General features: G+C 44.5%; 1 protein-coding gene across 1 annotated transcript in view; it reads right to left on the reverse strand.

Annotated features, from left to right (window-relative positions):
• Positions 1 to 13364, reverse strand: part of LOC124612559 (putative protein TPRXL) — a 90078-nt gene that overhangs the window by 39623 nt on the left and 37091 nt on the right. The window contains exon 3 of the mRNA XM_047140834.1: positions 126 to 394. Within this exon, the coding sequence (XP_046996790.1) occupies positions 126 to 394 (269 nt within the window). The remainder of the gene's footprint in view (positions 1 to 125; positions 395 to 13364) is intronic.

The raw sequence follows: 13364 nt of genomic DNA on the forward strand, positions 1-13364 counted from the left end.
TAGATTGTACACACTGAAGGAGCTCCGTTAGCAGCTCCAAGTGGAAACTTCCTTGAGATAGACATTCAACCTAGGTTTAGTAGCAAGTACCGTACGTAAGCAGGCGTCGTTGATGGCAGCCTCACCTGCACGTGGCAGTGAGTGGGTCGTAGGCCCAGCCGCCGTCGCACTCCACTCGTGTCGAGTTGGCGCCCGTTTTGATGCACATGTGGTATACGGTACAGTCGTTAGGATCCGGGAAAACGCCCACAGCGTTGCACGCAACGCTTGTCTCGGGCGGGCTGCAGGTCGTCGTGTTGGTGGAGCAGCGCCTCTCCTCGGCGCTGCACACGGACGGCGGGTCGCACGTCTCCAGCACGGTGGGCGCGATGGAGCCGCCCATGCACAGCAGCACCTGACCGACAGAGTCCGCTCGCGTAACGCTCTCTGCCCACCATCACAGACGAGTTTCACACTGTAATTTACAAGCCCCTGACGAAATTTCTACATTCTATCCGTATATTTGTACATTTATTTGCACATGGAAAAATTATATGAGGTACAGTACAGCGATTTCTCGTAAATCGTCTCAGTGATACCGATGCTGACGGAAAATATCGTTATTTGCGGTATATCTGCTTTTCGGTAGACAAAAAAAGGCTGTTCCTGATTGGAAACAGGCTTTCAGGTTTGAGACAGAAAGCCGTTATAATTTAAATTTATTGGATGAGATATCTGTAGAAATTTTCTCAAGAATTTTGTTTAGCTATCAGTGGACAAATTTTAAGGTCGTAGTTTATTTAAATAAAAATTATTTATAGGCCTGTTTAGTTACATAACACCTTTATTATTACAGATTGAAATGTCCCCTCAGAAAAATTTATGAATTACTGTGCTGATAAACCACTTACATTATTTGATTTTCAAACAGCTGAGCAAAACTGAACGTACTCAGACATTTCTCTCTTTACTTTTTCTGATCAACACTAAACTGACAAACATTATTTTTAGCGCAACGCAATCTGACTTTCAATAATCCCTACGAAAGAATGGCTCTGACTACCAATAACCTATACCTTTCATGAATCACTTACCTCACAAAAATCTTCGTTACTCGACCTATTGCAATACAGCGAGCACCAATACTGCCAGCTAAGTAAAATATTCTAACTACTGAAGGCACTAACTACTGATAGGCATAGTTAGCAAATGAAAGATGTTGATAAAGAACAAGCAATGTATTTACCTTAATAGTGTTAAAAAGTCATAATATATATATCAGTTCATGCAACTGCCCAACACTACAATAGCAAAAATTCCAACAATGCAAACCAGCCACAGACTGCACACAGCACAGTCAGTGATTTTCATACAGAGCGCTACGTGGCGTCACCAACATAAAAATCTAAACAACCTACTTACAAGATGTCCGACAGAAAAGAGGTTTTCTAAATTACAAATAGCACATGCAAATCAGCAAGATTAAAATTTTAAACTTATTGTTGATTTAACTAAATAAATATCAGTTCAAGAACCTTGGTTCAAAACATCGGTAGAGAAAGTAAGTTTGTTTGCCCCTTTCCTTCAACCATTTGTCTAATTCCATCACCAGAATAGCTTTTAAACTGCTGGTCAACCTTTCGACGGCATGCATTTACTGACTGGAGGAAACAATTTGCTTGTGATTCTGACTCTGACATACGTTTCTGCCTGAAATTCTCTTGACACGCGCTCTAAATATTACGAGTTGCCAGTACTTCCCACCTCCATAGCAGTCAGCAGGACGGAAACTCAGACATAGAAACAAGAATGCTGCTGCCAATGTTTAACAAAGCAAAAATTGTTCCGTCATGTTGAAAAGCGTTCATTGGTCCGTTTCATGAAGGCTCCCTGAATACAGCACCTGTGAATCGCGTTGTGGCGGACTATGGAATCTGCCGCGCTAAATTCGTCTCCTGGCAAGACTGCCGCGATTCAATCGTTCATCATGATTACGAAACCAGCAGGCGAGAAAGCTGACATGCAGAAGAAAAATGGCTCTGAGCACTATGGGACTCAACTTCTGAGGTCATTAGTCGACATGTAGAAGAATGCGGAAGAAACGAGTCAGACCTCACATTAATTTTAATGTTTATACCCTTCTGCCTTAGAAACGAGATCAGATTAAACAGGAACAGGTTTCAGGCGGCCGTTCTTCCATGTTTTCCTGCCGGGATCCATGTTAGATCAAACAGTAATGTTTCACTTTATTGTTTTTGTTGTGCTTTTCAGTCCAGAGACTGGTATGTTGCAAATCTCCATGCTACTTTATCCTGTGCAAGCTTCTTCATCTCCCAGGACCTACATCCTTCTGAATCTGCTTTGTGTATTCATCCCTTGGTCTCCCTCTGCGATTTTTACAATATTAAATTGATGATCACTGGATGCCTCAGAACATGTCCTACCAAACGCTCCCTTCTGCTAATCAAGTAGTGCCACAAATTCTCTTCTCCCCAAGTCTATTCAGTACCTCCTCATTAGTTACGTTATGTTTCACTTAGCCTATCGTAAGTCAACCGAATTCAAACACGCTAGATTATTGATATGCATGCTTTCAGTTAGCTTACTCATCCGAGAGACATTTTAGATGACTAAGACGCTACTTTCAGTTGACGACATTCCTGTAAGGATTTTACCTTCACGCATTTTAGGCAACGGAACAACACTATACTTTCACTTAGTTCACTCTACCAGGACGTGTATAAAATTCATAATACTGCACTTTCGGTTGGCGACTTCTCTGCTCAGGACAGCGATTTCGCCGGAGTCTTTTGTAAAGGAGAAGCATTTTAAAGACGTTCAAAAAATTCTATGACCGGAACAAGAAATTTGATGATCATGTTAAGACCTTAATTGAGGGACAAGGAGCACTAAGAAAAGAGCTAGGTCAGAAACTGGAACGCAGACTCAACAGTTGCAGAAATCCGAGCTATCCGTCCATCGGCGTCAGGGACGTCGGAAGTCGTGTACTGCAATATACAGCAGGAGCAAGGAATGTGTGGACAAACGAGGCAAGGAATACGCGGAACCTTACAGCCAGTGCGGAAACGCGTCTCGATATTCATGTTATAACCCCTCTTTTAATTAAGAACAATATTATCAGGCTTATTCTCAATAGGGGAGAGGTGATCGATTATATCGGAATAAATTAATAACATTGAACAAGTTTTAATTGAAATTATCGATATTTAACCTCTCATCAGAATAACGCCCGCAGGAAAGTAGTGCTTCAGGGAAATCGAAGAGGGCTTAACGTGGATACTTTTTCTTCTAAATTCATAAACCATGCGCGGGTATTGTCACTTCTCGTCTCTTCTTTTCCGCGCTCTGAATAAGTCTACGTAGCTGCGGCGTGCGGTATATCGGGCATTTCCTTGTGATATGCTACCGAAGGGATCAGGTCACTTCCGTTAAACTGCAAGATAATTGACTATAGTTAGCTTTTACGGGACAGAGTTTTGCATAAGGTCACAGAATAATAATATCTGAGGAATTGAATGCGCAAGAGAAAGTAGCGCTCATTATTAAATTCTACTACTTGCCGAATAATAAGATCTGTGGACTATACGAAGGGACGTTAAGTTGAATATGAGAACGGAACTGGACACTTAGCTTTGTGGAAGTGAAAGCCTGCGAAGTTTGAATGACTGTATCGATGGATAGTAATGGACCATAGTCCTTGCTATAATATCTTTGGGTGACGAACTACAAAAATCACGGACATTTTAGTTGCCGTAATTGCTTAGAGTAATTGGAGGATAAACCCTCCTTTTCCCTTTATGCAAAACGCAATCATTCATGATCATTTAATTATTATTGAATGTTGTTAATAAAAAACTAAAGTGATTTCCGTAACTGCGTGTGTATTAGTAATAACTAACACCGAAAGACGTTACTAACTGTCTTGTCTTCGGTAAAGCAGCAACAAATGAAGGGTGATCGACTGAGCAAGAAGTTAACATTAATTATCATGAAAACCCGAAATTGAGCAGCGCGGGGTTAACCGTGCGGTCTTTGGCGCCTTCCCACGGTTCGCGCTGCTCACCCCGTCGGATGTTCGAGTTCTCCCTAGGGCATCGGTGTGTGTGTGTGTTGTCTTAGCGTAAGTTAGTTTCAGTTAGATTCAGTAGTGTGTAAGCCTAAGGACCGATGGCCTCAGCAGTTTGGTACAATAGGAACTTACCACAAATTTCCAAAGTTTCCGAAATTTAGTCACCGTTACAATGAAGATGTTTGTGGCTGCTGCATCTGAGGTACACATATAACGAACAGTCGGACATATACGGTACGTAACAACATCAGTATCGAACGTCAGATAAACCGACGGCAGCAGATCGCCGGAGGGCGGCTACAGTGTCCACGCTAGCAGAAGGTTGCTGCACCGCAGAACCTCGTGAAGAGGGCGGCATAACTGAGAATACTCAACCCACAAGCGTCCAGAGTGTGGATGAATCTGTCGTTGCCGAAACCCGCAGCTCCATAGTATTCATGACGAGAATAACTCAAGCGAAATAACGATTCATGCAACAGGCGTAATGATAGTAGAAGATAAAGTGTGAGAAGCACTATCGCAAGGAGATGCATGCATGCAAACAGCGGTGAACAAAGACAGAAAAGCTGTAACGTGTACGATGAAAGAGAAGATTATTTTGTATCACTGCAAGGGGCAAAGACTGTAACAGTCAAACGGTTCCACAGACGTTCAGAATGAGGTTAACGCAGGCGAGATAGGCGTTCATGTAACGAACAAAACGGGACCTCGAAGATAAAGTGTGGAAAGAACCACTGCAGAAAGATGCATGCATTCTGTTAATAATGAGGCTGAAAGGCAGAGTTTAGTGTGTACAACCCATCAGAAAGATGTCACGACACTGCAGAAACCACAGGCGCTGACAGACGAAATTCGTAACAGTTCTATTGAGGTTCTCGACGTTTTGCGTCCGCCCACAGTCAGCCGCAACAACATGGGTAACATGGCACCTTGTCAGCGACCACACCACATATTCGAGAGTAGGCTCCCTGCACGTTTAAAACCGAAAAATTCAACGAGGTCCTTCTTGCAGCTTTTACGCTGTTCCGTGATGTGCAGAAAGAGGCGACAGACGAAGGGGCATACAAATGTAAGGCACAGAGCTCGCGAAAGAGACGTGAGAGCTGCTTCCGCAAGGACGGCCGGCGTCGTCAAAAAACGGCGTTTGGTCGAAGGTGTGAGTTCTTCGGAGAGACGAGAATCAAGACTCAGATGCTGGCTCCGTCACTAAGACTTGTGTGCAGAACTGACTACTTGGTGATAACATTTTAGTGGGAAAAGAGGAGTGATGTGATGTGTAGTTTTGTAAATTTTTTCCTCTTCCTGTAGAGAGGTGCAAAGAGGTAGGTATTTAAGAGACCTGATGTACGTGCATAAAGGTTAGGAATGTATACTGGTAGAGGCATGTTCGTGAATGGCAGACAGTAAGTGTCGGTCGCATTGCAGTTAAGCGTTTATTGCTGGTAGTATGTTTCCTGTGATAGAGGTAGAGACATGTTTCCTGTGACTGAGGTAGAGACATACAATTCCTGGAGGAGTATAAGAGCCTTAGTCGTCATTGTTAGCACGTGGAAAGAGGGAGAGCGAATATCCATATGAAGTTAACGAAGTTAAATAATTCGACTCATCAGTTCTACGAGGGAAAGGAATAATTACAAAATGGACCTGATGTGTAGGCGGCTACAAGGATGTATAACTACTCTACAAAATGGTTTCTCCAATCTGCAGCAGTGTTGTAAGATTGTTTGTGGCGAAAGACGAAACTTTGTTTGCGGCTGAATTAAGTAGTATATAATGTGAACTGACGAATTCCCTACAATGCTGAAGAAGACCTCTGTGATTTGGATTACCCTGAAGACATAGTAAGAGTTATAATCACGATAAGTGTTTTTCTCACAAATGGAAATTGTTATGGAAAGATGCTGTTTCTGGTAATTCTTGATTACAGTGAGCAGTAGTCTGGAAGATTTTTCTGTACTCTGACTTGTCCTAGAAAGTTGATGTTGATACCGAAGGCACTATAGAATATGTTCTCGAGATTATTTGACATCATTATGTGGAAGAATTGTGCTACTGCTGTTGGAATTACAGTCTACGTTGTAAAAGCTTTTTAGAGGATTTTCTTTCTTTTTTGTGGAAGTATTTAGCTGGTGCTGGATGCATTACAGCCCATTTGAGATGTTGTAGATTTACTCCGTCCATTTGGCAGAGGATGTTTTCATTGATTGCTGATAAGATGCCCGGGTTCCCGGGTTCGATTCCCGGCGGGATCAGGGATTTTCTCTGCCTCGTGATGACTGGGTGTTGTGTGATGTCCTTAGGTTAGTTAGGTTTAAGTAGTTCTAAGTTCTAGGGGACTGATGACCATAGATGTTAAGTCCCATAGTGCTCAGAGCCATTTGAACCATTTTTTTCTGATAGGATTCAGGAGAGCACAGTAATTTGTTAAGGGCGAAGCACCTCACTTGTCATTCAGACTGTATTATGATAAAATATTTTATGTCAATTGGAAATTTGAAATACTGTCAATGTGAATCTGCTTGGAAGGACGGACCACACTACGTTACTGACGTTTTTGTTAAATGCAATAGAGCTCCCACATGAATAATTATGGCAACTCTTTGTAAAACAGTGGATGATTCAGGAATGAGATGGATCGAGGAATGTATATGTATAAATATTTTTGGACTATGGCGACGTAATGGTAAATGTTGTGAAAGTTACGGTGTGTACTGCCTAGGCAAAGGATGCTTCGGTGCTCATTTCTATTTTCATTTCAGTATGGGGCATTTATTTTACAGCTTCATTGGTTCACGGGCCTCAAGTGGTATAATGTTGTGGAAGTTGCAGAATATTTCAACGAGACAGCTTCAGTAAGCGCCGGAATATGACGAGCAGCTATCTACTCGAAATATTGTACTACTTCCAAAACTGTATCCGATGCGACGCCCGCGAAGCAATGTAGCAGTTACTGTGCCGGGAAAGTCTCAAACACCACATTTATTTTTCTGTTTCAAGACGTTATGAGATGGATCCAGTGGTGAGAGATTTTTAACGTAGTGTGTCTTGCTTTTTTCTCAGAGAAAGAGTGTTGGTCTTTGCGTATGAGGATTCGCTGTTTAGCGGTGTGATGAATGTCTCTGTGGATTTGAGATAATATTCTATTTTTTATATGGTTGGTTATACTCGCCTCTCTGTGTTCAGATTTTGATGTTTCATGAGTGGAATCACTTCGGAGAAAATTGTGTACTTATCTGGTACTGATACGTGTTTGTCTTATATTTGTCATGGCCTTGACTCCACTCTTTATCTTTCTCGTATGTTCCGGAGCCCCTTTCTCTTTTGCTGGGTTAAGCGCTAAGATTGTGATTAGGAAGCACTTATCCTGCGTGTGTGTGGTAACTGTGGGTACGCAGCCCGTGTCTGTGGACATCAGGCCGATGTGTGTTGCGTCGCTGCTAGGCGGTATTCTCGTGCAGCCACCAGCACAAAGGCGGAAGGGTACGTCAGTTTTTGGGTCAAAATCATTCTCAGTGAGTCTGCTGGGCCTTTTCAGCGTAAAACGTGGTGGCACCCAAACGCCATTACCATTGAACCACTGCGCACCAATCGGTCACAAATTAACACCCTGTGAGGAACCTAAAATTGTTCAAGGTGTAAAAAGACATGTGTGGTATTCCCCCACCATTTCGTGTTATGTCATCTTTGTGCTCCTGTCGATATACCCTACGGGCCATTAAAATTGCAACACCAAGAAGAAATGCAGATGATAAACGGGTATTCATTGGACAAATATATTATACTAGAACTGACATGTTATTACATTTCCACGCAATTTGGGTGCATAGATCCCGAGAAATCAATACCCAGAACAACCACCACTGGCCTTAATAAGGCCTTGATACGCCTGGGCATTGAGTCAAACAGAGCTCGGATGGCGTGTACAGGTACAGCTGCCCATGCAGCTTCAACACGACACCACAGTTCATCAAGAGTAGTGACTGGCGTATTGTGACGACCCAGTTGCTCGGCCACCATTGACCAGACGTTTTCAATTGGTGAGAGATCTGGAGAATGTGCTGGCCAAGGCAACAGTCAAACATTTTCTGTATCCAGAAAGGCCCGTACAGGCCCTGCAACATGGGGTCGTGCATTATCCTGCTGAAATGTAGGTTTTCGCAGGGATCGAATGAAGGGTAGAGCCACGGGTTGTAACACATCTGAAATGTAACGTCCACTGTTCAAAGTGCCGTCAATGCGAACAAGAGGTGACCGAGACGTGTAACCAATGGCACCCCATAGCATCACGCCGGGTGATACGTCAGTATGGCGATGACGAATACACGCTTCCAATGTGCGTTCACCGCGATGTCGCCTAACACGGATGCGACCATCATGATGCTGTCTCTGATGCAGCGTCAAGGGTAACCGCAGTCACGGTCTCCGAGCTGATAGTCCATGCTGCTGCAAACGTCGTCGAACTGTTCGTGCAGATGGTTGTTGTCTTGCAAAGGTCCCCATCTGTTGACTCAGGAATCGAGACGTGGCTGCACGATCCGTTACAGCCATGTGGATAAATTGCCTGTCATCTCGACTACTAGTGATACGAGGCCGTTGGGATCCAGCACGGCGTTCCGTATTTCCCTCCTGATCCCACCGATTCCATATTCTGCTAACGGTGATTGGATCTCGACCAACGCGAACAGCAATGTAGTGATACGATAAACCGCAATAGCGATAGGCTGTAATCCGACCTTGATCAAAGTCGGAAACGTGATGGTTCGCATTTCTCCTCCTTACACGAGGCATCATAACAACGTTTCACAAGGCAACGCTAGTCAACTGCTGTTTGTGTATGAGAAATCGGTTGGAAACTTTCCTCATGTCAACACGTTGTAGGTGTCGCCACCGGCGCCAACCTTATGTGAATGCTCTGAAAAGTTAATCATTTGCATAGCACAGCATCCTCTTCCTGTCGGTTAAATTTCGCGTCTGTAGCACGTCATCTTCGTGGTGTAGCAATTTTAAAGACTATTAGTGTAGTATCAATTTACGAATATAATGAAAAGAACACATTGATCCAGCAGGGTACCGAGCGCAAATGCCCTTCTTCCTGGACTCGGGTAGGCGCGCCGGCCCCGGATCGAATTAACGACGAGGGCCAGTATGCCAGCCAGCCTGGATGTGGTTTTTAGGCGGTTTTCCACATCCTGCTAGGTGAATACCAGGCTGGTCCCCACGTTCCGCCTCATTTACACAACTCGCAGACATTTGAAACACGTTCGCACTATTCCATGGCTTATACTAGGGCATCTGGCCACCCTCTGTAACTAACACAGCCAAATCAATAGTAACACGACCGACCCGGCACTGTCGCGGGAATAAGGCACCAAGGAAAAGGTCATAATGAATGAAAAGGATACATTGCTACTCACCATAGAGATGACACGTTCAGCAGCAGATAGGCACAGCAAAAAGACTGTTACACATTAAAAGCCACCTTCAGCTACGGCCAGAGATAGCTGTCATGTGTGCATGAAGTGTTCCTTCTTGTGTGAATGTGTGAGTAGTTTTCTTTTCTGAAGAAGGCCTTCAATGTTAACAACCTTTGACTGTGCCTGTCTGTTACACAATGTTTTGTCTTTACGGCGTGTAGCAATCCATCCTTTACATAACGTTGTTGCTATTCCAACGTGGACTTTTCTTTGTTTGAGTGTGCGAATACAGACATTTACAATATATTGACATATCACTACCATCTACAAGGTAGCAGTGGTAAAAGACAGCGACTGAATGTTTATCTACAAATTGAACAAGAAAAAAAAAGGCTCTGAGCAGTATGGGACTTAACATCTGAGGTCAGTCCCCTAGGTTTAGAACTACTTGAACCTAACTAACCTAAGGACATCACACACATCCATGCCCGAGGCAGGATTCGAACCTGCAACTGTAGCAGGAGCGCGGTTCCGGATTGATGCGCCTAGAAGCGCTCGGCCACAGCCGCCGGCAATTGAACAAAAGCCAGACTGCAGTTGTAAGAGTGAAAATAGAGGAAAGCGAGGCATTACTTCAGAAGTATGTCTGAGATTACTGTATTTATCCCCGATGTTATTCATTCTGTTTGCAAAGCAATGAAAGAACCGATGGATAGGTTCGTAAATGATATTAAAATTCAGAGAGAGGACATAAAAATTTTAAGATTTGTCTATGATACAAAAAAACTTGGAAGACAGTCTAAAGTTGTCGATTGGGCCTTAAGAAAAGGTTATAAGATGAATATAGTATAGCACAGTCGAATTACGTAAGGTGGCGCTGAGAGAATTAGAGATCCTGAACACAGTAGACTTCTGCTGTTTGAGAAGCAAATTAACTACCGCTAACAGAAGTGAAGGGAATAAAAATTTGAGGCTGGGAATATAAAGAGCAGCTTTTCTGTAGAACGTGTTAACATCGAATATAAATTTAAAGATCCAATACAAAATTAAGATTGGAAAAAACTTTCATGTGAGTACTTGCCTGGAGTGCAGCTCCGTCTGAAAGGGAAATGTGGACCCCGGGCAGATCAGAGAAGAGAACAGAAGGCTTTGGTTTATGGTGCTGCAGAAGATAGCTGAAGGGTAGATTGAATAACTAATGAAGGGGGACTGAAACGAAATTTAATTCGCAAATGAGGGATTTATTAATTGGACAAACTGTGACGCAATAAGGTTCGTTTTTGTTTGGTTTGTTCTGGGGGAGGAGACCAGACAACGAGGTTGGTTGGTTCAAATGGCTCTGAGCACTATGGGACTTAACTTCTGAGGTCATCAGTCCCATAGAACTACTTCAACCTAACTAACCTAAGGACATCACACACATCCATGCCCGAGTCAGGAGTCGAACCTGCGACCGTAGCGGTCGCGAGGTTCCAGACTGTAGCGCCTAGAACCGCTCGGCCACTCTGGCCGGCGACAACGAGGTCATCGGTCTCATAGCATTAGGGAAGGAAGTCGGCCGTGCTCTGTCAAAGAAACAATCCCGGGATTTACCTGGAGCGATTTAGGGAAATGACGGAAAACCTAAATCAGGATGGCCGGACGCGAGATTGAACCGTCGTCCTCCCGAATGCGAGTCCAGTGTGCTAACCACTGCGCCACCTCGCTCGGTAACGCAATAAGGAATATTCAGATTGATCATGTAAAGGATAGTGAGAATAACTGTAGAGCAGACGAAGATTTGAATGCAATAGTCAGTTTCAGCTGGCTGCGAGGGACAAGGTGTACGTCCATACAGCTGCATCGAACTATTCTTCAGTCTAAAGACCCCAACTGTCATCGTCTAGTTGAGAGCTAATCATACGCTAGTGGGAAATCAGATATAGAAACCTCTAATCACATGAAACTTCCTGGCAGATTAAAACCGCGTGCCAGGTCGTGGCTCGAACCTCGAACCTCTACGTTGCTACATAGGGTAACATTGCTGTTGCTTACAACGACTTGGCTATGGGTGGCTCCGACATTCTGGACTTTAGTGGACTTTGGCTCGGCACAGTCGGATTGAGATTCCACTTGTCGTCGTTTCAGTGTGTTGAATAAATTAATTGATCACAAGGCTGCTAATGCGGCCACCACGAATAGTAGTTCTTCCCCACCGTCTTTATCTCACAGTAACACTTCCACCCTACATGGATGTGTTCCAGTCTCTGTCTGCCTCAACAGTTTCTTTCCCCCTGTGGCTCTCTCTAGCACCAAGGAGGCTATCCCATGATGTTTCACCACATGTCCTCCCATCCCGTCCCTCCTTGTCAGTGGCTTTCGTATTATGTTCTTCCTTTCGCCGATTCTACGCACAACCTCCTTATGCCTTACCTTATAAATTCACGTAATTTTCAGTACTCTTGTACAGCAGCAAATGTCAAACGCTTAGATTCTCTTCTTTTTCGGTTTTCCCAAGTGACTCGCGATCGTGTGCTCCAGCGGCACATCCCCGGTAGCTTCCTCAGCTGGAGCGGTGGGCCGCCCCCGCAGGCCTCAGAAAGGAGAGTGGGGCGGTTTCCGTCGCTGACTTCAGGCGTATAATGTCACGGATGTTGTGCCGCACCGTCTCTCCCTATCGGTTGCCGCCCCTGCACGAGCGCAAAATATTTTTGTCTCAGAAGCCTTTGAAGCGCTGGTTTTTCAAACCGACGACAAATGTATTCTCTTCGACACTTTGGAGGCGTTGCGTGACGAATTTTCTTCTCTCTTTGGTGCTGGCATGAAATAGCTCTTGCTTGGATGACACAGTATTAGGGGGCCGTACAGAACAATTTGCCACTCTCTGCCTATTCGTCTCGAAACTTCAGCAGTATCGCCCAAAGTGGAATTTAGATAAATGTGAATTCTTCCAATCTCAAGTGAAATATCTACTTGTATGTCACATCTTTAGCAAACTCCCAAAAACATACTTTTTTCATGTTACGCGCATTATTATGCCACCTACTGCCAGGTACTCCATATCAGCGACCTCAGTAGTCATTAGACATCGTGAGAGCAGAATGGGGCGCTCCGCGGAACTCACGAACTTCGAACATCGTCAGGTGACTGGGTGTCACTTGTGTCATACATCTGTACGCGAGATTTACACACTCCTAAACATCTGTAGGTCCACTGTTTCCGATGCGATAGTGAAGTGGAAACTTGAAGGGACACGTTCAGCACAAAAGCGTACAGGCCGACCCCGTCTGTTGACTCACAGAGACCGCCGACAGTTGAAGAGGGTCGTAATGGGCCGCGTTTGTGACCGAGCGGTTCTAGGCGTTTCAGTCCGGAAACGCGCTGCTGCTACAATCGCAGGTTCGAATCCTGCCTCGGGCATGGATGTGTGTGATGTCCTTAGGTTAGTTAGGTTTAAATAGTTCTAAGTCTAGGGGACCGATGATCTCAGACATTGAGTCGCACAGTGCTCAGAGCTAAGGAAAGGGTCGTAATGTGTAATAGGCATCTATCCAGACCATCACACATGAATTCCAAACTACACCAGGACCCACTGCAAGTACTATGAGAGTTAGGCAGGAGGCGAGAAAACTTGGATTTTTCGTCGAGCGGCTGCTCATAAGACACACATCACGGTGATAAATGCCAAACGACGCCTCGCTTGGTGTAAGCAGCGTAAACGTTGGACAATTGAACAGTGGAAAAATGTAGTGTGGCGTGACGAGCAGTGTACACAATGCGGCGATCGGATGGCAGGGTGTGGGTAAGGTGAATGCCCGGGGGGATGTCCTCTGCCAGAGTGTGTTGTGCCAACACTAAAATTCGGAGCCGTGGCGTTATGGTGTGGTCGTGCTTTTCATGGA

Source organism: Schistocerca americana, chromosome 4 (assembly GCF_021461395.2).
Source record: "Schistocerca americana isolate TAMUIC-IGC-003095 chromosome 4, iqSchAmer2.1, whole genome shotgun sequence".
In the NCBI taxonomy this organism is placed as follows: Eukaryota; Metazoa; Arthropoda; class Insecta; order Orthoptera; family Acrididae; genus Schistocerca; species Schistocerca americana.